The 25,456-nt window shown below is 44.5% G+C and overlaps 1 protein-coding gene across 1 annotated transcript in view; it reads left to right on the top strand.

Moving 5' to 3' along the window:
* Positions 1-25,456, top strand: part of LOC124805307 (cytochrome P450 6a2-like) — a 119,491-nt gene that overhangs the window by 52,863 nt on the left and 41,172 nt on the right. Inside the window, exon 3 of the mRNA XM_047265823.1 lies at positions 9,636-9,978. Coding sequence (XP_047121779.1) covers positions 9,636-9,978 — 343 coding nt within the window. The remainder of the gene's footprint in view (positions 1-9,635; positions 9,979-25,456) is intronic.

Genomic DNA, 25,456 nt, shown 5'->3' with positions numbered 1-25,456 from the left:
AGATCACATAACTAATGAGGAGGTATTGAATAGAATTGGTGAGAAGAGGAGTCTGTGGCACAACTTAACAAGAAGAAGGGACTGGTTGGTAGGACATGTTCTGAGGCATCAAGGAGTCACAAATTTAGCATTCGAGGGCAGCGTGGAGGGTAAAAATCGTAGAGGGAGACCAAGAGGTGAATACACTAAGCAGATTCAGAAGGATGTAGTTTGCAGTAAGTACTGGGGGATGAAGAAGCTTGCACAGGATAGGGTAGCATGGAGAGCTGCATCAAACCAGTCTCAGGACTGAAGACCACAACAACAACAACACCAATTCAAACGCTTGTGGCTGGTATTTAAACCTTTATTTTTGTCGCCAAACATGCTTTGCGTCAATGTCAGTTTTCAAACGTTTTCGTGGTAAAAAAATGGTTCAAATGGCTCTGAGCACTATGGGACTCAACATCTGAGGTCATCAGTCCCCTAGAACTTAGAACTACTTAAACCTAACTAACCTAATGACAACACACACATCCATGCCCGAGGCAGGATTCGAACCTGCGACCGTAGCGGTCACGCGGTTCCAAACTGAAGCGCTTAAAACCGCACGGCCACACCGGCCGGCTTTCCGTTGTAAAATTATTAGATAAGAACCTTGGTGACCTCATGTCTCAAATAAGAGCACATATTAAAGAGAAAATCCAAATTGGTCAATGTAATTTAGATACTTACCAACAATTTCATAACAGTGTCGTTAATACTGAAGCAAAGCATGACCAAAACCAGCGAGAACACCACGTCGTGTGGACAGATAATTTACAAAGCACAGTCAGTTTGAAACTACTGGTCGATAGTTCAAGAATGATATGAATAAAACTTTGGAATTCACTACCTAACACCGTTCCCTTATCAGACAGATAGTACTAACCTTCTGACCTTCTGTTCCTAGGTTCGTTTAGAAATAACATTTTCCTACCAGCCAAGTTATTCCTTTGTTTATATTTTACACGACGCGTTTTGCAAAATGCTTTCTATTTTCAAGTATATTTTTCTCTGTATACCACGTGTGCGGTTCTGGATTGTTCTGTTTACTTTAAGTTTTCTTACGGTCCAGAATCTAACGCGTATTAAACATCGCACACAATATTCCGCGCACAGTGTACATTGAGAACAGCTGCTGACATGAACAAATAGTTACGAAAAATCTTTCTTAACGTTTGTTTGAATAAGTTTGGTTGTCTTCGTGTACACTGTGCACAGAAAATCGTGTGTGATGTTTAACATCCTTGTGAGACTCTGCAAAAACGAACCATAAGAAAACATAAAGTCAACAGTGCAATGCAGAACTACAAACATGAAAGACTTTACGAAAAAGTGGCGTAGTACACGAAGAAAAGCAAAACTGAAAATGGGAATTACTTTCTGAAACATGTTGTGCAAAATATAAACAAAGGAACATCGTGACTGGTAGCAGGACAGTTACTTGTAAAAGACCCCATTATTTTCACTGTGGCAGGCTTCCACAAACCATTTCTAATGGATTAATTCAGATTATGTCCTTGAACTTGGAAGACATCGGAAATCCTCTCGGGGCAGCTTTTAAATCACCTAGTTAACACTTTAATTTAAAAGAAAACTGACAGTTGAAAAGCTATAGTACAACGGGACAGGGCCACGGGACAAAGAATTTAAAAAACGAAAATACAAAAATAAAAATGGAAATCCGATGTAAAAACAAAACTGAGAGTATCCACATCCACTTGTTGACCAAACTCAACGATCTTAACATAAGGCCGCTCGCAAGCTGATGGAAGACAACGCCTGCGTACCAAAATGGCAGCAACTGCCACATTCCTACTATCTGCGATGTGTACTTGTCAGTCCGAATTCACCTGGTGAATGGCTCCCTGTGCTATTTATAAACTCAGGCGGTGCAGTTTATTGTGCATCCACAGTCAACAAGTGGGTCTCCCCAGCCAACATGACACGCAGGGGCAAAGGAACCGTTCTCACGACAACGGGTGGCACAGTGTATCTGACTCTCAGGTTCAAAAATGGTTCAAATGGTTCTGAGCACTATGGGACTTAACATCTGTGGTCATCAGTCCCCTAGAACTTAGAACTACTTAAACCTAACTAACCTAAGGACATCACACGCATCCATGCCCGAGGCACGATTCGAACCTGCGACTGTAGCGGTTACGCGGTTCCAGACTGAAGCACCTAGAACCACACGGCCACACCGGCCGGCTCTCTCAGTTTCGAACATATGTTTAGGCACCAGATCTTCGAATCGTTGGGGGAACTGTATGCCTCTGCCACCGCATGTTTTGAATTTAAATTAAAATGCAACGATGAGAAATATTTCGCCATCTTGAGCACTTCCTACGTTAAGCAATTGGTACATGTCGAAATTACGTCACCCTCTCCATTCAATATGTCCTCTAGTACGCAATCCATCGGTGGAACTTGTTGCTTGAGAAAAGTTAATCAGCTGTATAAACGCTTCAATTAAATTTTACGACTTCTTAATTAATCAACTGTTTGGTTTGGGATCATCATCAGTAACTTTGAAATTTTGTAGGCTGTGGTGCGTATTATGAAAACAATTTTATTTGCATCTCTTACTTTATGATAGGAGCTGGCCTGCACAGCCATTGTGGTCCTGCTCTGCTTGTTTTATGCCTTCAAAAAGTCTCCGTGATGCTAGTTGTATTAGAATTGTTGCAAGTTCACATGATGCGCTGCACTCCATTCCTCCCACTTTGTCACAGTATTACCCCGACACATGCCTGATTTCCTTATGTATATAACACTGACAAATATGTAAGACGACAAACGCTTTGTTCGAGAGAGGTGAATTCAGGGAGCAGAAAGAAAACCCGCCAATAGGCACTTAGTCGTACTGGATGGTGGTATGGTGGAATGGATCAGATGACATAATGCACAGCGCAGCTAGCTTTTCCTGGCGCCTCCCGACGCACCAAGTAGAAATATCGTGATATTGGCAAATGGAGCTTAACAGATATGCAGGTATACTTGGCTAAACCCTTCCCTTACCATAATAATTAGCAGAGCAAATTTTTTCCTTACAGGAAATTCATTTGCTACTATTGAGATGTTAGCACCTTAGCACGTAGCCCACGAGATCTTCCACTTGGTCTGATTACTAATCACACGTTCTTGCAGCTTCATCATCCCTATTGACGCTACTGGACTTCAGCAAAGCTTTTGACACTGTTAACTTTGACATATTGCTCAGAAAAATGCAACAGCTTAATTTCTCTGATAGTGCAATGAGATGGTTTGAAAGCTACTTAAAAGACAGACAGCAATGTGTTGTCTGCGTAAATGAAAAATCTTCCTGGAAACATGTTTCCTCGGAGGTGTCACAAGGATCAGTCTTAGGACCACTTTTGTTTTCTTTATACACTCCTGGAATGGAAAAAAGAACACATTGACACCGGTGTGTCAGACCCACCATACTTGCTCCGGACACTGCGAGAGGGCTGTACAAGCAATGATCACACGCACGGCACAGCGGACACACCAGGAACCGCGGTGTTGGCCGTCGAATGGCGCTAGCTGCGCAGCATTTGTGCGCCGCCGCCGTCAGTGTCAGCCAGTTTGCCGTGGCATACGGAGCTCCATCGCAGTCTTTAACACTGGTAGCATGCCGTGACAGCGTGGACGTGAACCGTATGTGCAGTTGACGGACTTTGAGCGAGGGCGTTCAGTGGGCATGCGGGAGGCCGGGTGGACGTACCGCCGAATTGCTCAACACGTGGGGCGTGAGGTCTCCACAGTACATCGATGTTGTCGCCAGTGGTCGGCGGAAGGTGCACGTGCCCGTCGACCTGGGACCAGACCGCAGTGACGCACGGATGCACGCCAAGACCGTAGGATCCTACGCAGTGCCGTAGGGGACCGCACCGCCACTTCCCAGCAAATTAGGGACACTGTTGCTCCTGGGGTATCGGCGAGGACCATTCGCAACCGTCTCCATGAAGCTGGGCTACGGTCCCGCACACCGTTAGGCCGTCTTCCGCTCACGCCCCAACATCGTGCAGCCCGCCTCCAGTGGTGTCGCGACAGGCGTGAATGGAGGGACGAATGGAGACGTGTCGTCTTCAACGATGAGAGTCGCTTCTGCCTTGGTGCCAATGATGGTCGTATGCGTGTTTGGCGCCGTGCAGGTGAGCGCCACAATCAGGACTGCATACGACCGAGGCACACAGGGCCAACACCCGGCATCATGGTGTGGGGAGCGATCTCCTACACTGGCCGTACACCACTGGTGATCGTCGAGGGGACACTGAATAGTGCACGGTACATCCAAACCGTCATCGAACCCATCGTTCTACCATTCCTAGACCGGCAAGGGAACTTGCTGTTCCAACAGGACAATGCACGTCCGCATGTATCCCGTGCCACCCAACGTGCTCTAGAAGGTGTAAGTCAACTACCCTGGCCAGCAAGATCTCCGGATCTGTCCCCCAATGAGCATGTTTGGGACTGGATGAAGCGTCGTCTCACGCGGTCTGCACGTCCAGCACGAACGCTGGTCCAACTGAGGCGCCAGGTGGAAATGGCATGGCAAGCCGTTCCACAGGACTACATCCAGCATCTCTACGATCGTCTCCATGGGAGAATAGCAGCCTGCATTGCTACGAAAGGTGGATATACACTGCACTAGCGCCGACATTGTGCATGCTCTGTTGCCTGTGTCTATGTGCCTGTGGTTCTGTCAGTGTGATCATGTGATGTATCTGACCCCAGGAATGTGTCAATAGAGTTTCCCCTTCCTGGGACAATGAATTCACGGTGTTCTTATTTCAATTTCCAGGACTGTATGTCAACGATATTTCGTCGGTTCTGTCCTCCTGTAAATATCATTTCTATGCCGACGACCTCCAGCTCTACCTAAGCGTCAGACCTGAAGATGTAAACACTGCAATCGCTCAGATGAATGATGATCTGTCTTCAGTAGTGACATGGGCGAAAAACCTGGGGCTTAAACAAAATGCAGAAAAGACGCAAGCAATCTTAATAGCCCATCAGAAATTAATAAGTTCAGATTTCCGCGAACGGCTACCTCCTAATCTGCTCGACGGTACTCCAATACCAAATCAGAAAACAGTGAAGAACCTGGGTGTAACTTTGGATGAGCATCTCAACTGGGCGGAGAATACAGTCGCAATGTGCCGAAAGACGTCTGCTTGTCTCTATGCTCTCAAAAAGTTTCGGAACATATTTCCACAGGACTTGAAACGCCAGCTCGTGCAAGCACTCGTTCTACCGAACCTCCACAATTGTGACGTGATTCAACAAGGCATGAGTAGTGAAAACAAAAGACGGCTAGAGCTAACCATGAATGCCTGTGTGCGTTACACCTGCAACATTCGCCGATATGATCATGTTAGTGCTTCATACTCCGAGCTAGGGTGGCTGCGGCCGGACAAATTGCGTGACTACCACACTCTATGTCTACTCCACCGACTCCTCGTCGCGCAAGCACCCCAGTACCTTGCTTCAGAGATTAAAAACCTGTCATGTCATCATAATCGAAACACGAGGTCACTCTTATTTGGTATCTTAACGGTGCCCACTCACAAAACAAAAACTTTTGCAAACTCCTTCTCAGTTGCCGCTGTCCGCCTCTGGAACAAACTGCCCCTTACCTTGCGCAAAATTCGATCTCCTGCTGCTTTTAAGAAGAAGTTGAAGCATTTCCTACTACCATCCTCACAAAGTTCTCCACAAAATTAATGTACACGGACAATGCCCTCATCTGTCAAATAGCAAAGCTAGCGTCTCCTACCTTGCTCCTGAGATGCCTTCCTCTTCATCTATCTCTATTAGCCACGCAATCTTCTTTTCCTTTATATTTCCTTAATTATGTATCATCATGTCTCTATTCTGCTCCTCCCTTCACCATGAGTCTCCCTCATACTCCCTGCTGCCAGCACTCCTATCTAAAATCTGTCTCTTCAATAATGTCTAATTATAACAGTACTTGTGACCTAAGAATATAAACTCTATATGTATGTATTTTTCCAGGTGTACCTTTCAAATTGTTTATTTCACTTTTTGTACTAGATGTAGTTTAAGATGCCTACTAAAACATACGAATGTAAAATAAGTAGAATGCCTGGTTAGATGTAAGAGAGGGCCTGATGGCCCTAATCTTGCCAGGTTAAATAAATAAATAAATAAATAAATAAATATACGACAAACGGAACTGTGTTCAGGAGACCAACAATATATTTTCGCTCAATCTGGGCCATATAATGCAGCATAGCAGAATTTGCAGAGCTCTGTTTATTATACAGCAATCTTTCTGGCTTTGACAGCTTAGCCGTGACAATCTCTGAACGTGTATTTCATCAAATGGGTAACAATATTTCTAGATGGAGCCGCTGTTGTTCTAGAGCTGAGATGTAGTCAAGATTGTGTGCTAAATTCTGGACTCGAAACCAAGAAATCAGTTACATTATCTCTCAGTTAAAACCAGTACAGGTTTCATCGGAAGCCGTGACGATCCGTTTGTGGTATTTGAAAGTTTTTGTTTAAGCTAATTGTGCTTTGAGGAACCAACATTTACTTTTTGACTTCTGATATATGCAAGTGTTAACGTATGTTCACCATATCTATTGAAGGGCAAGTTTTGTTTGACGATAACTTTCAGGATCTCGTGGGATGGACTAATGATTTTGCTGAATACTACTTTGTACACAACCCTAAGAAGAGATGGACTACAGAGCGGGTCAGCAGCTGTCAGCGCATGGAAGCTGGATAGAAGCAGAAATTATTAGCATACAGGGTGACAATTATTGAACTGTATGAACTAAAATTGTCATAACTTCTGAACGGTTTGCTTTAGGAGTTCAAACGGCAAGGCTGACAGAAGAGCATGCTGGGAATTAGTGTGCGTATGGATGGTCAAGTTAACCGACGAAGCCCAATTTCATTTGGAGGGGTTCGTCAACAAGCAAAGTTGGCGCATTTGGGGGACTGAGAAGTCTCTTCAGCCTCAATGGTGACTGTGTGGCGTGCAGTGCCTATTCATGGAATAATCGGTGGGATATTCCTTGATGGCACGGTGACTACCTATCGGTACATGAAGGTTTTGGAAGATGATTTCATACCCATTATCCAAAGTGGCTCAGGTTTCGACAAGATGTGGTTAATGCAAGACGGAGCTTGACCTCGTAGAAGCTGAAGAGTGCTCGACGTCGCGCAATAGCAATTTGGGTACCAGATTCTGGGGTACCCGGAGGTCACTGGCCGGATCTGAACACATTGGACTCCTTTTTGTGAGGCTATATTAAAGACAAGGTGTACAGCAATAACCCCAAAACCACTGTTGAGCTGAAAACAGCCATTCAGAAGGCCATCGACAACACCGATGTTCTGAAACTTCAGCGGTTGATGCAGAATTTCGCTATCCGTCTGCGTCACAGCATCCCCAATGATGGCAGAACATATCATAATCTAAACCCTAATATCCGTAGTTACATTCACCTGTTAAACAAAGTGTGTGGACGCCATAGTTTGTAACGTGCTCCAAGCATTGCGAAAAGTCTTTACAAAAGAACAAACAGGAATTAAGTCCAGCTGCTATGGGAAGAAAACTACATAGCGTCATGCAGTGTAAGGGTCGCGATACTAATGCGCGAGTGAACTGCCGAAGGCTGACTGACACTGTTGAAGACTGCAACTGAGACTGTACCGTGAAGCTACCGTCGGCCGTACTACGAGGGTCACTCCAAAAGAAATGTGCACTCTTTTTGTAAAAATAGTTTTCATTCTGCATGTGTGGAAGTTTTACAGTGTGTAGATGCATCCTTCCCTCTTGTTTTCAAACTTAGTCCAACCTGTTCCCGTGAGTGGCGGCGTCACAGCATGTCTTCAAGGTGGCTGCTACACTTGACGTTCGTCAGAAGCAACGTTCTGTCATAGAATTCCTGTGCTGTGAAAATAAGACAGTGGGAAACATCCACAAGAGGTTGAAAAACGTGTATGGAGATGCTTCTGTCGATCGCAGTACAGTTAGTCGTTGCGCAAGCAGGTTACGTGATGAAAGCGGGCACGGCAATATTGAGGATTGTCCTCTCAGCGGCAAGCTTCGTACCGCACACACTCCAGACAATGTCCAGAGAGTTAACGAATTGGTGACTGCTGACAGATGCATCACAGTGAACGAATTGTCACGCTACGTTTGGATAGGGGAAGGAAGTGTTTGCAGAATACTGAAAGTGTTGGCATTAAAAAAGGTTTGTGTCAGGTGGGTTCCCAGGATGTTGACAGTGGCTCACAAAGAAACAAGAAAGACGGTATGCAGTGAACTTTTGGAACAGTACGAGAATGGTGGAGATGAATTTCTTGGAAGAATTGTGACAGGAGATGAAACATGACTCCATCATTTTTTACCAGAGACGAAGAGTCTATCAGTGGAGTGGCATCATGCAAATTCACCCAAGGAAAAAAAAAACTTCAAAACCACACCATCTGCTGGAAAAGTTAGGGGTACGGTGTTTTTTCGATTCTGAAGGACTCTTGCTTGTGGACATCATGCCAAGTGGAGCCACCATAAGTTCTGATGCATATGTGATGACACTGAATAAACTTCAAGCTCGACTGAGTCGTGTTCGACCACATCGGCAAAAGCAGGATGTTTTGCTGTTGCACGACAATGCACGGCCACATGTCGGTCAAAAAACCATGGAAGCGACCACAAAACTCGGACAGACAACACTGAAACACGAACCTTACAGTCCTGACCTGGCTCCATGTGACTATCATCTCTTTGGGAAACTGAAAGACTCTCTTCGTGGAACAAGGTTTGAAGATGATGAGCTGGCCGGTGTGGCAGAGCGCTTGTAGGCGCTTCAGTCTGGAACCGAGCGACCGCTACGGTCGCAGGTTCGAATCCTGCCTCAGGCATGGATGTGTGTGATGTCCTTAGGTTAGTTAGGTTTAAGTAGTTCTAAGTTCTATTGGACTGATGACCTTAGATGTTAAGTCACATAGTGCCCAGAGCCATTTGAACCATTTTGAAGATGATGACTCCCTTGTGCACAATGCCAAAGAGTGGCTCCAACAGGTTGGTCCAGAATTTCACTGTGCGGATACACAGGCGCTGGTTCCAAGATGGCGTAAGGCAGTTGAGAGGGATGGAAATTATGTGGAGAAATGAAAATATTGTTCCTAAAGGATGTATTTACACACTTTAAAGCCTTCAAACATGTAGAATAAAAGATGTATTTTTTTAAAAAATAGTGTGCAATTCTTTTGGAGTGACCCTCGTATTTTGCGGCGGCATAGGGCACTCGTAATCGGAGCTTCTGAAGCTGTGACTCAGCAGGTGTGCGTCACTGGCTCCTCCGGGTCATCGTGCGGCCTGTATCGGCGTCTGTCGGAAACTTGTGTTTCCGTTGCCAACTATGCAACGCTCGTGAGGGAGCTATCCATCTACAATATCACAAATGTAAAAAAAAAACTCTGACATATACCTACACTCCACAGATATGCTTACACGCGGATTGCATAAGTCGCGAGGGGGAGAAAACTCATACCCATTAGGGGGCTCAACAACCTGTAGCGCTCTCGCAGCCCACTGTAGTCGCACGCAACTCTTTGTTCGCTTCCAGGTGTCGGATGCGCGGACGACGCCGATGGCGCTGAACCTGTTCCACGTGGGCAGCCGCACGTGGCGGCCGCTGCGCACCAAGCTGTCGCCCACATTCACGTCGGGCCGCATCAAGGCCATGTTCCCGCTGCTGGCCGAGTGCGCCGCCCAGCTGCAGGCCAGCACCGACGCCGCCCTGGCCGACGCCCACGGCGCCGGCGCCGTCCTCGAGATGCGCGACGCGCTCGCCAAGTTCTCCACTGACGTCATCGGCACCTGCGCCTTCGGCCTGCAGTGCAACGCGCTCCAGGACCCTGACTCGACGTTTCGGGAAATCGGCAGAAAAATGTTCAAGCCTAGAAAGAGTAAGTGGAACCGTATATTTGTCGACATCACCAAGTCTACAGGCCAGGCACACGTTAAAATTCCTGTACCCCAGTACCGTAGCTCACCGGCAGACAAAACGCCAGAGACCATTGGTAAAGTAGAATATTGTGCGATATTCCGTTTTTCTGCTGTTGAATGGAAAATACACTGAATCAGAATGAAATTTTCACTCTGCAGCGGAGCGTGCGCTGATATGAAACTTCCTGGCCGATTAGAACTGTGTGCCGGACCGAGACTCGAGCTCGGGACTTTTGTCTTTCGCGGGCAAGTGCTCTACCAACTGAGCTACCAAAGCACGACTCACGCCCCGTCCTCACAGCTTCACTTCTGCCAGTACCTCAGTGCAGGGTAAAAGTGTCATTCTGGAAATTTCCCCCAGGCTGTGGCTAAGCCATGTCTCCGCAATATCCTTTCTTTCAGGAGTGCTAGTTCTGCAGGTTCGCAGGAGAGCTTCTGTAAAGTATGGAAGGTAGGAGACGAGGTACTGGCAGAAATGAAGCTGTGAGGACGGGGCGTGAGTCGTGCTTGGGTAGTTCGGTTGGTAGAGCACTTGCCCGCGAAAGGCAAAGGTCCCGAGTTCGAGTCTCGGTCCGGCTCACAGTTTTAATCTGACCAGAAGTTCTACATCTACATCTACATCCATACTCCGCAAGCCACCTGACGGTGTGTGGCGGAGGGTACCCTGAGTACCTCTATCGGTTCTCCATTCTATTCCAGTCTCGTATTGTTCGTGGAAAGAAGGATTGTCTGTATGCTTCTGTGTGTGCTCTAATCTCTCTGATTTTATCCTCATGGTCGCTTCGCGAGATATACGTAGAAGGGAGCAATATACTGCTGGACTCTTCGGTGAAGGTATGTTCTCGAAACTTTTACAAAAGCCCGTACCGAGCTACTGAGCGTCTGTCCTGTAGAGTCTTCCACTGCAGTTTATCTATGATCTCCGTAACGCTTTCGCGATTACTAAATGATCCTGTAACGAAGCGCGCTGCTCTCCGTTGGATCTTCTCTATCTCTTCTATCAACCCTATCTGGTATGGATCCCACACCGCTGAGCAGTATTCAAGCAGTGGGCGAACGAGTGTAGTGTAACCTACTTCCGTTGTTTTCGGATTGTATTTCATTAGGATTCTTCCAATGAATCTCAGTCTGGCATCTGCTTTACCAACGATCAACTTTATATGATCATTCCATTTTAAATCACTCCTAATGCGTACTCCCAGATAATTTATGGAATTAACTGCTTCCAGTTGCTGACCTGCTATTTTGTAGCTAAATGATAAGGGATCTATCTTTCTATGTAACCGCAGCACATTACACTTGTCTACATTGAGATTCAATTGCCATTCCCTGCACCATGCGTCTATTCGCTGCAGATCCTCCTGCATTTCAGTACAATTTTCCATTGTTACAACCTCTCGATACACCACAGCATCATCTGCAAAAAGCCTCAGTGAACTTCCGATGTCATCCACAAGGTCATTTATTTATATTGTGAACAGCAACGGTCCCACGATACTCCCCTGCGGCACACTGAAATCACTCTTACTTCGGAAGACTTCTGTCCATTGAGAATGACATGTTGCGTTCTGTTATCTAGGAACTCTTCCATCCAATCACACAATTGGTCTGATAGTCCATATGCTCTTACTTTGTTCATTAAACGTCTGTGGGGAACTGTATCGAACGCCTTGCGGAAGTCAAGAAACACGGCATCTACCTCGGAACCCGTGTCTATGGCCCTCTGAGTCTCGTGGACGAATAGCGCGAGCTGGGTTTCGCACGACCGTCTTTTTCAGCACTGAATCAATCCATGCTAAGTTGGAGGAAGTCTGTGACACCAATAGAAGATCGTGTGACACAGCAGACGTTTCCAGTATGATGTACGAGGTGCGAGTGTCTACGGACGAAGTGGCACTCCATCTCCTTGTCAAGGAACGGTAATCGCAGGATAGTGGTGATTATGATGCTAACTTTCTGAGGGCGCATAAAAGCAACATCTTCACCGTCGGTAGCAAAATGTAATGAGACATTGGTAGAGGAATCTCATAAAATGACTAAAAGGAGAACTCCGAATAGAAACGTAAAGAGAGTACAGAAAGGCAAGATAATGCAAACTTGCAAAAAAAGTAACGAAGATCTCAATGTCAGTTCTAAACTAAGATAAGAAATAGTAAAGACAGTGAAAGATATCAAAATAAGATAGCAGACACCAACAGCTGGCTGATAACTGGAAAAAAGAGGTGTGAAACAGCCACTCTGCAACACATTAAAATCTCCAGTCTAAAAGCTTAGGTCAGAGTTCAGATACCTCACGAAATTTAGTGATCGCACAAGAAGCGAAGGCTGTATTGCTCAAAGATGAGTGTATCACAGTCAAAGCGATATCGGAAAAAATTATAATCAGTCACCGGTAATACACTCCTGGAAATGGAAAAAAGAACACATTGACACCGGTGTGTCAGACCCACCATACTTGCTCCGGACACTGCGAGAGGGCTGTACAAGCAATGATCACACGCACGGCACAGCGGACACACCAGGAACCGCGGTGTTGGCCGTCGAATGGCGCTAGCTGCGCAGCATTTGTGCACCGCCGCCGTCAGTGTCAGCCAGTTTGCCGTGGCATACGGAGCTCCATCGCAGTCTTTAACACTGGTAGCATGCCGCGACAGCGTGGACTTGAACCGTATGTGCAGTTGACGGACTTTGAGCGAGGGCGTATAGTGGGCATGCGGGAGGCCGGGTGGACGTACCGCCGAATTGCTCAACACGTGGGGCATGAGGTCTCCACAGTACATCGATGTTGTCGCCAGTGGTCGGCGGAAGGTACACGTGCCCGTCGACCTGGGACCGGACCGCAGCGACGCACGGATGCACGCCAAGACCGTAGGATCATACGCAGTGCCGTAGGGGACCGCACCGCCACTTCCCAGCAAATTAGGGACACTGTTGATCCTGGGGTATCGGCGAGGACCATTCGCAACCGTCTCCATGAAGCTGGGCTACGGTCCCGCACACCGTTAGGCCGTCTTCCGCTCACGCCCCAACATCGTGCAGCCCGCCTCCAGTGGTGTCGCGACAGGCGTGAATGGAGGGACGAATGGAGACGTGTCGTCTTCAGCGATGAGAGTCGCTTCTGCCTTGGTGCCAATGATGGTCGTATGCGTGTTTGGCGCCGTGCAGGTGAGCGCCACAATCAGGACTGCATTCGACCGAGGCACACAGGGCCAACACCCGGCATCATGGTGTGGAGAGCGATCTCCTACACTGGCCGTACACCACTGGTGATCGTCGAGGGGACACTGAATAGTGCACGGTACATCCAAACCGTCATCGAACCCATCGTTCTACCATTCCTAGACCGGCAAGGGAACTTGCTGTTCCAACAGGACAATGCACGTCCGCATGTATCCCGTGCCACCCAACGTGCTCTAGAAGGTGTAAATCAACTACCCTGGCCAGCAAGATCTTCGGATCTGTCCCCCATTGAGCATGTTTGGGACTGGATGAAGCGTCGTCTCACGCGGTCTGCACGTCCAGCACGAACGCTGGTCCAACTGAGGCGCCAGGTGGAAATGGCATGGCAAGCCGTTCCACAGGACTACATCCAGCATCTCTACGATCGTCTCCATGGGAGAATAGCAGCCTGCATTGCTGCGAAAGGTGGATATACACTGTACTAGTGCCGACATTGTGCATGCTCTGTTGCCTGTGTCTATGTGCCTGTGGTTCTGTCAGTGTGATCATGTGATGTATCTGACCCCAGGAATGTGTCAATAAAGTTTCCCCTTCCTGGGACAATGAATTCACGGTGTTCTTATTTCAATTTCCAGGAGTGTATTTCAACAGTTCAAATATTAAAGAGGTCACGACTAACTAGGTGCTGCACCTGCTCACATCCATTCTACATCTACATCTACATCTACATGGATACTCTGCATATCACATTTAAGTGCCTGGCAGAGGTTTCATCGAACCGCCTTCACAATTCTCTATTATACCAATCTCGTATAGCGCGCAGAAAGAATGAACACCTATATCTTTCCGTACGAGCTCTGATTTCCCGTATTTTATCACCGTGATTGTCCCTCCCTATGTAGGACGGTGTCAACAAAATATTTTCGCATTCGGAGGAGAAAGTAGGTGATTGGAATTTCATGAGGAGGTTCCGTCGCAACGAAACACGCCTTTCGATTAATGATGTCCTGCCTAAATCCTGTATCATTTCTGTGACACTCTCTCCCATATTTCGCGATAATACAAAACGTGCTGCCTTTCTTTGAACTTTTTCGATGTACTCCGTTAGTCCTATCTGGCAAGGATCCCACACCGCGCAGCAGTATTCTAAAAGAGGACGGAAAAGCGTAGTGTAGGCAGACTCCTTAGTATGTCTGTTACATTTTCTGAAAAGCGTAGTGTAGGCAGACTCCTTAGTATGTCTGTTACATTTTCTAAGTGTCCTGCCAATAAAACGCAGCCTTTGGTTAGCCTTCCCCATAACATTTCCTGTGTTCCTTCCAATTTAAGTTGTTCGTAATTGTAATACCTAGGTATTTAGTTGAATTTACGGCTTTTAGATTAGACTGATTTATCGTGTAACCGAATTTTAGAGAGTTCCTTTTAGCACTCATGTGGATGACCTCACATTTTTCGTTATGTAGGGTCAACTGCCACTTTTCGCACCATTCAGATATCTTTTCTAAATCGTTTTGCATTTTGTTTTTATCTTCTGATGACTTTATTAGTCGAGAAACGACAGCGTCATCTGCAAACGACCGAAGACGGCTGCTCAGTTTGTCTCCCAAATCGTTTATATACATAAGGAACAGCAACTTAGGGTTAAGTCTGGCGAATTGGGTGGATGAAGAACCAATTCAGAGCCCAATTAATGCACTTTCGCTGATGTGTGGGATGGTGCATTATCCTGATAAAAGAGCGCTTTCTTACGCGCGCCAACCTTGGTCTTTTTTCGGCCAACGCAACTTCCGAACGATCCAGCAATGGAGCATAATAGGAGTCCGTTAGTTCTGCTTTTTCCAAGTAATCTGCGAGGACTATTTCTTGGGAATCTCAAAAAGCTATGGTCATCACCTCTGACAACATGGTCTTTGGCTTCTTCGGTGCACATGCACCAGACTTTGTCCATTGTTTTAACTGGCGTTTTGACTTACTATGCGCGTCACAAAACGAAAAAAACGTAGTATCCTATGATTACAATATCAGTGAGTCACTGTTGAGAGCGGCCAACGCATACAAATAGATGGGGGTAACATCATCGCAATTGTTGAAACTCTGGCATCTCAGTATAGCTTACTTCCTCAGTTTCATATTAACCATGTCGTAGTGTTGGGTTTATCACTATCAAAGCAACAAACCAAAATGGCTGGACCATCATTGGACAACAGAATGCTGAGAATTTATGGGACAGCCGTAAATGGGAAGGTCCTATCGACTTTTGGTCTTAGCAGGCGAACGATGAGTGTGTATGTTCGAGTTTTGTACCCACCATTCCTTGAACATTATATTTAATAACAGTTTCATCCTCACTTCGCAGACAGCAGTATCATCAAAATTTAGCGTATTTCCTTGGCATACAGTGACTTAATAGGAGAAAACTGTAGTATATTCTAAGTAAATCAACCGTTACTCATTTTGCTCATTAATACCGTGGTGTAAGAAACGATGAGAGAGGACAGTGGCTGGAGATTTTGTGGGCATAAATTCTTAATAGCATTAAAATACATATTTCAGTCAATTTCAGCGAATCCCAGCGCATATACAGCATGATACAAGTGAATTCCAAACTTAATGTCTAACACAATAGAACACACGATAAACTAATCTGTCTGTTTGATTTCCCCCAATCCTACAATAAAGAATGCATGATGTATTACACGTAAAATAATATCACAACAGTGAAAGAAAAACGAGAGAACTCACAATAATCAGTCTTATCCTGGAATATGAAAGCCTAAAACATAACAAACTGACAACATGTCTAGGAATAAATAAGCAATTGAGGTTCAGACAGTCATAAGGGCCTAAAACATATCGTCATCGATGCTGAGATTGTAGCATGTATGCATTCTTATAACGACCGCTGATCTTATGGTAAATCAGCTTATCTGTATCTGTATCCCTACACTATACATATCGACATCCACTAGATCATATAGTTAGAAGGAATACTTCACAATCGTAGGTGCACCGGAAATTTTACACTCCTGGAAATTGAAATAAGAACACCGTGAATTCATTGTCCCAGGAAGGGGAAACTTTATTGACACATTCCTGGGGTCAGATACATCACATGATCACACTGACAGAACCACAGGCACATAGACACAGGCAACAGAGCATGCACAATGTCGGCACTAGTACAGTGTATATCCACCTTTCGCAGCAATGCAGGCTGCTATTCTCCCTTGGAGACGATCGTAGAGATGCTGGATGTAGTCCTGTGGAACGGCTTGCCATGCCATTTCCACCTGGCGCCTCAGTTGGACCAGCGTTCGTGCTGGACGTGCAGACCGCGTGAGAGGACGCTTCATCCAGTCCCAAACACGCTCAATGGGGGACAGATCCGGAGATCTTGCTGGCCAGGGTAGTTGACTTACACCTTCTAGAGCACGTGAGGTGGCACGGGATACATGCGGACGTGCATTGTCCTGTTGGAACAGCAAGTTCCCTTGCCGGTCTAGGAATGGTAGAACGATGGGTTCGATGACGGTTTGGATGTACCGTGCACTATTCAGTGTCCCCTCGACGATCACCAGTGGTGTACGGCCAGTGTAGGAGATCGCTCTCCACACCATGATGCCGGGTGTTGGCCCTGTGTGCCTCGGTCGTATGCAGTCCTGATTGTGACGCTCACCTGCACGGCGCCAAACACGCATACGACCATTATTGGCACCAAGGCAGAAGCGACTCTCATCGCTGAAGACGGCGCGTCTCCATTCGTCCCTCCATTCACGCCTGTCGCGACACCACTGGAGGCGGGCTGTACGATGTTGGGGCGTGAGCGGAAGACGGCCTAACGGTGTGCGGGACCGTAGCCCAGCTTCATGGAGACGGTTGCGAATGGTCCTCGCCGATACCCCAGGAGCAACAGTGTCCCTAATTTGCTGGGAAGTGGTGGTGCGGTCCCCTACGGCACTGCGTAGGATCCTACGGTCTTGGCGTGCATCCGTGTGTCGCTGCGGTCCGGTCCCAGGTCGACGGGCACGTGCACCTTCCGCCGACCACTGGCGACAACATCGATGTACTGTGGAGACCTCACGCCCCACGTGTTGAGCAGTTCGGCGGTACGTCCACCCGGCCTCCCGCATGCCCACTATACGCCCTCGCTCAAAGTCTGTCAACTGCACATACGGTTCACGTCCACGCTGTCGTGGCATGCTACCAGTGTTAAAGACTGCGATGGAGCTCCGTATGCCACGGCAAACTGGCTGACACTGACGGCGGCGGTGCACAAATGCTGCGCAGCTAGCGCCATTCGACGGCCAACACCGCGGTTTCTGGTGTGTCCGCTGTGCCGTGCGTGTGATCATTGCTTGTACAGCCCTCTCGCAGTGTCCGGAGCAAGTATGGTGGGTCTGACACACCGGTGTCAATGTGTTCTTTTTTCCATTTCCAGGAGTGTATATGAACCTCAAGCCTCCTAATGTGTGTATTGAAAATGATAATACCGAGGGTCATGAAGCGTTGGAACAGGGAGTGTAGAACATTAAGTATCTGCTCTTTATTAGTAATTTCTAGTAAAGAGTGTTCTGATTCTAATTTCACATTAATTATAAACTTTTCAATAGTCGAAAGACACTGTTGTTACTAGCCTATACATATAGAGACTTCGTAAATTAGTTTTAACACTAAATATGATCACAAATGTTTATTAATATTCCGTAACAAAGCGGGTATATTGTTTTCGAACGGGCTATAGGACGCTGAGACTTCGTTAAAATAAAATAAAAAACAGTTTAGACCTACGTGGCTGGTAGTTTCGCTATAAATTTGACTATTTACTTCTTGTACAGACACAAAAAATCAGTAATGAGAGTCTAGGGACAGCAGTTGAGAAGTGAGCGGACAGGTTTGTAGCCTGTCCCCAATATTATTCAATCTGTACATCGATCAAGCAGTAATGGAAACAACAGGCAAATTTGGAGTAGGAATTTAAGCTCTGGGAAAAAATGAAACTTCAAAATTTGCTAATGACATTGTCATTTCGTCAGAGATCGCGAAGCGCTTGTAAGAGCTGTTGAATACAATGAACATTGTCTTGAAAGGAGGACACAGGATGAAGAAAAATATTTCGAAGAAGAGAATTTCGCTAACATCGAATACAGATTTAAGTGTTCAAAAGTTCTTTTCTGGATGTATTTGTCGGGAGTGTAGGAATATATGGAAGTGGAACATGAACGATGAACAGTTTAGACCAAAACAATAGAAACTTTCGAAATGTGGTGCTACAGAGGAATGTTAAAGATTAAATGGGTACATCACGTAAATTATGAGAAGATACTGAATAGAATTGGGGAGGCAAGATGCTTGTGGCACAACTTAACGTTAGGAAGGGTTTGGTTGGTAGAACACATTCTGGGACATCAAGGGATAACCAGTTTAGTGTTCAGCTGAAGTGTGGGGGGTAAAGATCGTAGAGGGGGATCAAGACATGAAGACAGTAAGAACATTCAGGAGGATGCAGGATGCTACAGTTATCCAGAGGTGAAGAGGCTCGTGGAGGACCGAGTATCATGGAGAGCTACATCAAACCAGTCTTCAGGCTGAAGACCCGTACAGTATCCCATTGTCTGTCTTTCTGTACAGTTTTCATGTTCTACAGCACTCTCTAGTACGATGAAAGTTATTATGTGATGCCTCATAGATGTCCTACCGTCCCGTGCCTTCTTCTTGTTAGTGTTTTCCATATATGCCTTCTCTCGCCGATTCTCTGGAGAACCTCATCATTCCTTGCCTTGTCAACCCACCTAACATTCAAAATTCTTTTGTTGTACCACATCTCAAATGCTTAGATTCTCTTCTTTCCTGTTTTTCTCATAGTTCTGGTTTCACTGATACACCATTCTGTGCTCCACGCTTACATTATCAGAGATTTCCTCATCAAATGAAGGCCTGTGTTTTAATGTCCTCCTTGCTCCATCCGTCATTCGTTATCTCGGTGCTTAGGTGGCAGAATTCCTTAACTTCATCTACTTCATGATCAACAATCGTCATTTTCAGTTTCTCGTTGTTCTCATTTCTGATACTTCCCATTACTGTCATGTTTCTTCTATTTACTCTCAGTCCGTATTTTGTACTCATTACATTGTTCAGCCATTCAGGAAGTCATATAATTCTTGCTACCTTTCACGGAGGATGGCAATGTCATTAACGAATTATTTCAATGATATCCTTTCATCTTGAATTTTAATTCCATTCCTTAGCGTTTGTTTTACTTTCATTATTTCTTCTTCGGTGTATGGATTGAACAGTAGGGGCGAAAGACTACATTCCAGTATTATACCCTTTTTAATCCGTGCACTTCGTTATTGATCTTCCACTCTTATTATTCTCTCTTGGCTCTTGTACAAGTTGTATTTACCACTCTCTCCCTATAGCTTACCGACATTTTCCTCAGAATTTCGAACATCTTGCACCATCTGACACTGTCGAACGCTTTTTCAAGGTCGATAATCCTTGAATGTGTCTTGGTTTTCTTTTTTTAGTCTTACTTCCTTTTTGAACTGAATCTTCTGAATTGTATCTCTGGGGCCTTTGCCTATTCTAAAGCTATACTAATCCTCATCCAACACAATTTCAATTTTCTTTTCCATTCTTCTGTACATTATTGCTACCAGCACTAGGCAAACCATAAGCATTTTCCTTTTCAGACTTCCTAGCTTTCCTACCACATTTGGACTTCCGACATTCCATGCGCCTTCTGTTAGGACGTTAATCTTTAGTTAGGTATTCAATCTTTTTCTCATAATCATCTCCCCCTTCGTGTCCTCTCCTAGAGATGCAAATAGGGGACTATTCAGGTATCTTTTGCCAATGGAGAGATCATCATAACACTTCCTCAGTTACAAGCCACATGTCCTGTAGATGTTCCTTAATGCAATGGTTTCTATTGCCTTCTGCGTCTTCATGCTGTTGATCATTGCTGATTCTTCTGCCTTTAGGGGTAGTTTTCAACCCAGAGGACAAAAGAGTGCCCTCAACCTCTGTCTGCTCCTCCGCCTCCTCTGTGCTGGCTGAACGATGGTGACCTCTTATGTGTAACTGTATGACCTCTTTTGATGCTAGTCAATTGTCAGGATGGGCATTACTGCAAAGGGCATTTGATTCTAAGGCATTATGTCAGGGTGAAAAACACTAAATAAATTACTTTTTCTCTCGTAACAACACGTGGGTAGGGTGGTTTCTTCCTTGGCTCGGGTATGAGGTAGAGTGAAACAACATTTTTACATAAGATAACTTTTATTGAAAGATTTGTACAATGGTTTCCTTACTGGATTGATCTGGCTGGGAGAGCGGCAGCTGTGTCGTCTGTGAAGCCTTATCCTGCGGCAGCGGTGGCGTCTGATTACGCCTGGCAGTGTGTATCTAGTGTCGCCATTTCGCCCAGTTGACTGGAGATGCGCATCTTGCGGTGGCCCGTTTCATTATTGAGAACGAAGTCGTGAATCAGATGGTGATACCTTGGATGTGGCGTCACAGTGTTTCTCTCTCTATGCGGCAACGTGTGACAGTGTTGTGCGTCGGCCAGTGGAGCGGCGTGGCGGGGGAAGACCAGTGTCCCGGACTCGAACAACGGACTCCAGCTTGCCAGTCTTCAGCTGTCAGATCTTCATCACCAGCTCACAGGTGACTGCTGATGTGAGGCTGTCTCCTTCCCATCCTCACGAGTCACCCAGGCAGGTAAAAACCAGTCTTCAAATACCTTCTAACTTCTGTCTTCTGGCGATGGGGCTGCTGCTTGCTATTCCACTACAGCGGCGGACTTGGTGCTTCTGTGTACGATGTAGTCTCTTCCTGCATGACGGCCTTCAGCACCGACTGAACTGTACTGGAACTGAGAACTACTGTCGGGCCCACTGCATCTCGCATATTTATTTACTTCAGTTCACTGGAGGTGAACGACTTCACAGTCATTGCCTCTTCCGTCACGTTGGAAAGCTTGTCAAAGAATTTTCTTAACGTCAATCATTGGCTCTTGGAATGTAGGCGAGGGCCTTTGGTCACATGTGACAATTGAGAAACACGTGAGACGGTGGGGCGATGCCCTTACGGCTGAATCGACAGCTTCCGCTTATGTGGGGAGGGCGATGGCTTCTCCTGAACATGCTGACTTCACGGTCAATGCCTCTGCTGCTCTGCCCGCTATTTGCCAGTGTGTAACTCTTCTAAACTAAACTACGTATTTCATTTATTTTCTAATTTCTACTTCACTTCACATTGATTTCACTAATTTATTTACGTATCTTAAGTACCACTCAGCATATGATAGAAGTCTTCAGCCGCCATTGCTGATGATTATTATTCAAAACCTAAGTAGTGGTGGGGCTCGAATGCAGGAGTGAGGATATTTTGATTGCTATTAAAATATGCTACCCCTAGACCATGAGTGCAACCTCCCATACTGGCTTATTTCTAACAAATTACATATGGAATGGATGTGGCATTGAATGAAGATAAAACATGTTGTTGAATGAACTGACATGGTGATATAGTGACTAGCGTATTGCTGACAGTAGGTCTCACCAATGTGGGGTGAGAAGGAGCACAAGCTACTGACAAGGAGTGTGAGCTCTATGAGACACAACCACTGTTCTACACAAATGATGGTGTATAATGCAAGACAATAAACTTTGCAAAAATTCATATAACATTCTTGGAGATAGAACTTATATTCACTGAATGAAAACAGACTTATTATCCATTTTGACTGCTTTAAATTTTAAAAAAAATGACAGTTTTTGGTTCAAGATGAACAATCCTCACCCCTTATTGCAGCAGCTAAAAGAGTAATCCATGAAACAATCACCAAAATTTACGTGGTACGTCGTATAAAATTTATTATACTATATAACATGTAAATTTAGCTGATAATTGGCCAGCTTACTCTTGTAAATGATACAATCAGATCTGAAGATGACTGATGTTGAACTGAAAGCAGTCATTTCTTTAAAAAAGAATTATGCCATGAACAGGGACAATAAAACTGTTTCAAAGGCTTAAGGTCCATTTTGTGTATTATGAGAACAAGTGTTAAAAAAAGAACATGATCGTTTGTTAGCTATTATGGATCCATAGAACTATATAGCAACAAAATACTGAAAAGTACTGGTGCTGTGTCCAAAGAATACAAATGGAAGTATGTTAAAAACTGAGTACCTTGTGTGAATCAGGCCGAATTAAGCTATCAACATATTCCACTGCAAACGTTGCTTGAAGATAGCAGGACTTTTAAAATGATAGAAATGGATATTTTAGAGCCTTTTCCACAAACACCATCAGTGAACCATTATATTCGTGTCATAATAGATTGTTTATTATGATATGTGAGCAAATACGGCAGCAGGGTCCATGGTGAATAATTGCTTACTAAAGATGGTGTTCAATATAAATTTGTCAAGGAGCAGAGCAGCACTATTATGAGGGAACTGATGACACAGTTGCGTCATGTATTGCATATCTGCAAGTTGATGAGCAGTCCATGACCCTCACAGACAAATGGAAGAATGCAGTATGCACATTAAACAATAGGAGGAACACCAAGCCACTATGTGAATAGCCATGACAATGGTTGGGATCTTGTAAATCTAAGATTCCAGGGAACACAGGTTTACCACCATAAGGCATGGTATATGGTCGGAAAAAGCTGAAACATAAGGTAGTAAGCAATCGGGATCCAGTGCGAAATTATCCTAGGACATTATGATAAAAGTGGAAGCACATACAGAAAGCCAGTATGAAGATGCTCGAAGGACAGGAGAGAATGGGACAGCACAGTGCTAGACTACTGGAGTACCACATAAGTCAGCAGATACTGTTAGCAATCTCTTTCACACAGAAGGAAAAAAATTAAGAAATTCGTCACCAATATCAAGCTCCATAACAGGTATCTGAGATGACCGTACTGATGAACATTAAGCCATAGCTGTTGATGCTCACAACAGTTTTACATGTAGATCATATACAGACTTCTCTGGTGTGCCAGATTCATTACCATTCGTAGCAGTGTCGCTGCCAAAAAAAGAAAGAGGAGGCTGGTCGCATCAGTGCAGAGTGCACACACCTCACTGCATGCATTAAGGGCGTAAGCAACTTTAAATTTTGATTATGGATTTCGTTGTGCCCTATACAACAGTAATTAATATATGGGGATAGAGTGGTGTACTGATGATGAAGGAGTCTCTTTACTTTGCTTGAGATTTTGGGATGTAGATTATTACCTGTGGGTAAAGTTATTGTTGTAACAGATTAATGATTATCGTAGGGAACATCGTGTGTATAATTAACTTAAATCGATTTGTCACTTTAGTCAGAATTTTACGAAATTTTTTTGTTTTCCAGGGCGCATCAGCTGAGAGAAATTAAGATTGTTCACATTTTTGCATGGAGAATGTGATGATTGGCAACAGAAGACTGAGGAGTGCAGATTGATTTACATTCTCTTCTAGACTTTCAAGATTTCTGATTGGGACTTGAGATGCCTTTAGTTATCTGTAAAAGAGAGTGTACATTGTTCAAATGTATTTACGGGATCAAATTAATATTCCTGGTGACTGTTTTATAATTGTTTTGCGCTGTTTATGATTAATTCTGTCGGGGAATGTAAAGATGTTTCTTGTGAATTTAGTGCTGCTTTGTCTCGTTTTTAAAAGGTCTTAAGTGAGACCACAGGGATGAAATTATTCCCAAACTGCGCTGTTACATAACCGTTTCCTCCTGAGTGGTTGCTCTCATAACAGCTCTCCATATGAGCAAACAGTTTTGCCCTTAACTGTTATTCCTCATAACGTAGGTAACTGAGTTATACATGACTCTGTTTACAAAGGGCAGCTCAGTGTAGTTATGGGGTCGAGCCACTCACGTCTGCTTTTATGCCCAGCAGTTAACTCTCTGCAAATAACCATCTGAAGCTGTGATACTGCAGTCAAATAGTCCATGCATCGGCTAGAATTGCGAATTAATCAAATACATAGAAATATAAGATAATAGCAAAATGAATAATTTAATAAAAAAAGGTTCTATTTTAACATCTGTAGTGATGTAGATAATATAAACTATTCGAATACTTTTTATTCATGAAAGTATATCTCAAATAACAGAAAGTAGTCCCATGATATCCAGGTAAAATACAGACAGATAATAAACTTACACAATGCAGTAGAGTTACGTTGATAGTGTTACAAGAATGCTAGCACAATCACGTGGGTAAATAATCGAGGACGCATGAAAACTAAGTCAATTTCGTGATCACAATACACAAAATATTCACCAGCTCAAAATATTTCAGTGTTCAACATAATAATTTACAAATTAACACAAGCGAGACATGAGTAGCAACTCACACTCTATGTGTTCTCAATTATTACAGTACTTACTGGGCTCTTCACCACCCAGAATCAATAATCGATCGCGATGAAAGACCACATGGTACCTCAGGCAGGTCTGTCTTCTAAACGAAAAGTGTCCAGAATCACTCCTCTGAGTGCATCATTCGAAAAATACCTGACCACTTGACTTCAGCAGTTCTCTCACTGCCTACTTTTCCTTCGCCTGAAGGCTTTCATCACCAAAAAAGTACATCGCTCTTTAGTTCTCCAGACACGTTTTGACTCAACTTGACCACTTCTAGAACTAAACTAATATATTACCACAATATTTAGATAGACAAATGTTATGAATATTCAAACACACTCAGAATATTCACAACAATAAGAAATAAAGAACTGCTTACGAATAAATAAGTTAGTATTCTTGCACAAGTGGACTCATGTTAGATGATAATGAATGGTCACTAAACAGTGTTTAGATACTTATTTTAGCTGCCTGACAGCTTCTTTTGGCACTCTAATTATGTCAGCTAACACAAGTAATTCACCACTTTTAATAACCGCCGTTTTTTATAGCATTTGTAATCAACAATTAAATAAAATTACCAGAAAAATAGTAAAATATTCCTTAAATAACCACACAAGCATGGCATGATACGAGGTATTTATGCTGCATTAATTTGTTGTGTTATTGGGTAGAATATTGCGTGTGACAGACGTTTGCATAATGAATAGATAAAAAAGAAACGTAATAAATCAAGAAATAAAATAGCTACAGATACGTAGTTTTGTGGGATGAATGCGACAGTGAAATGCTATGGTCTGAGATATCGTTTCTTGTAACCACATGAATCGTCTAAAAGTTGTTAATTCAGATATTCATAGCGAAAAC

Source organism: Schistocerca piceifrons, chromosome 7, assembly GCF_021461385.2.
Source record: "Schistocerca piceifrons isolate TAMUIC-IGC-003096 chromosome 7, iqSchPice1.1, whole genome shotgun sequence".
Taxonomy (NCBI): Eukaryota; Metazoa; Arthropoda; class Insecta; order Orthoptera; family Acrididae; genus Schistocerca; species Schistocerca piceifrons.
This window is presented reverse-complemented; position numbering and strand designations above follow the sequence as displayed.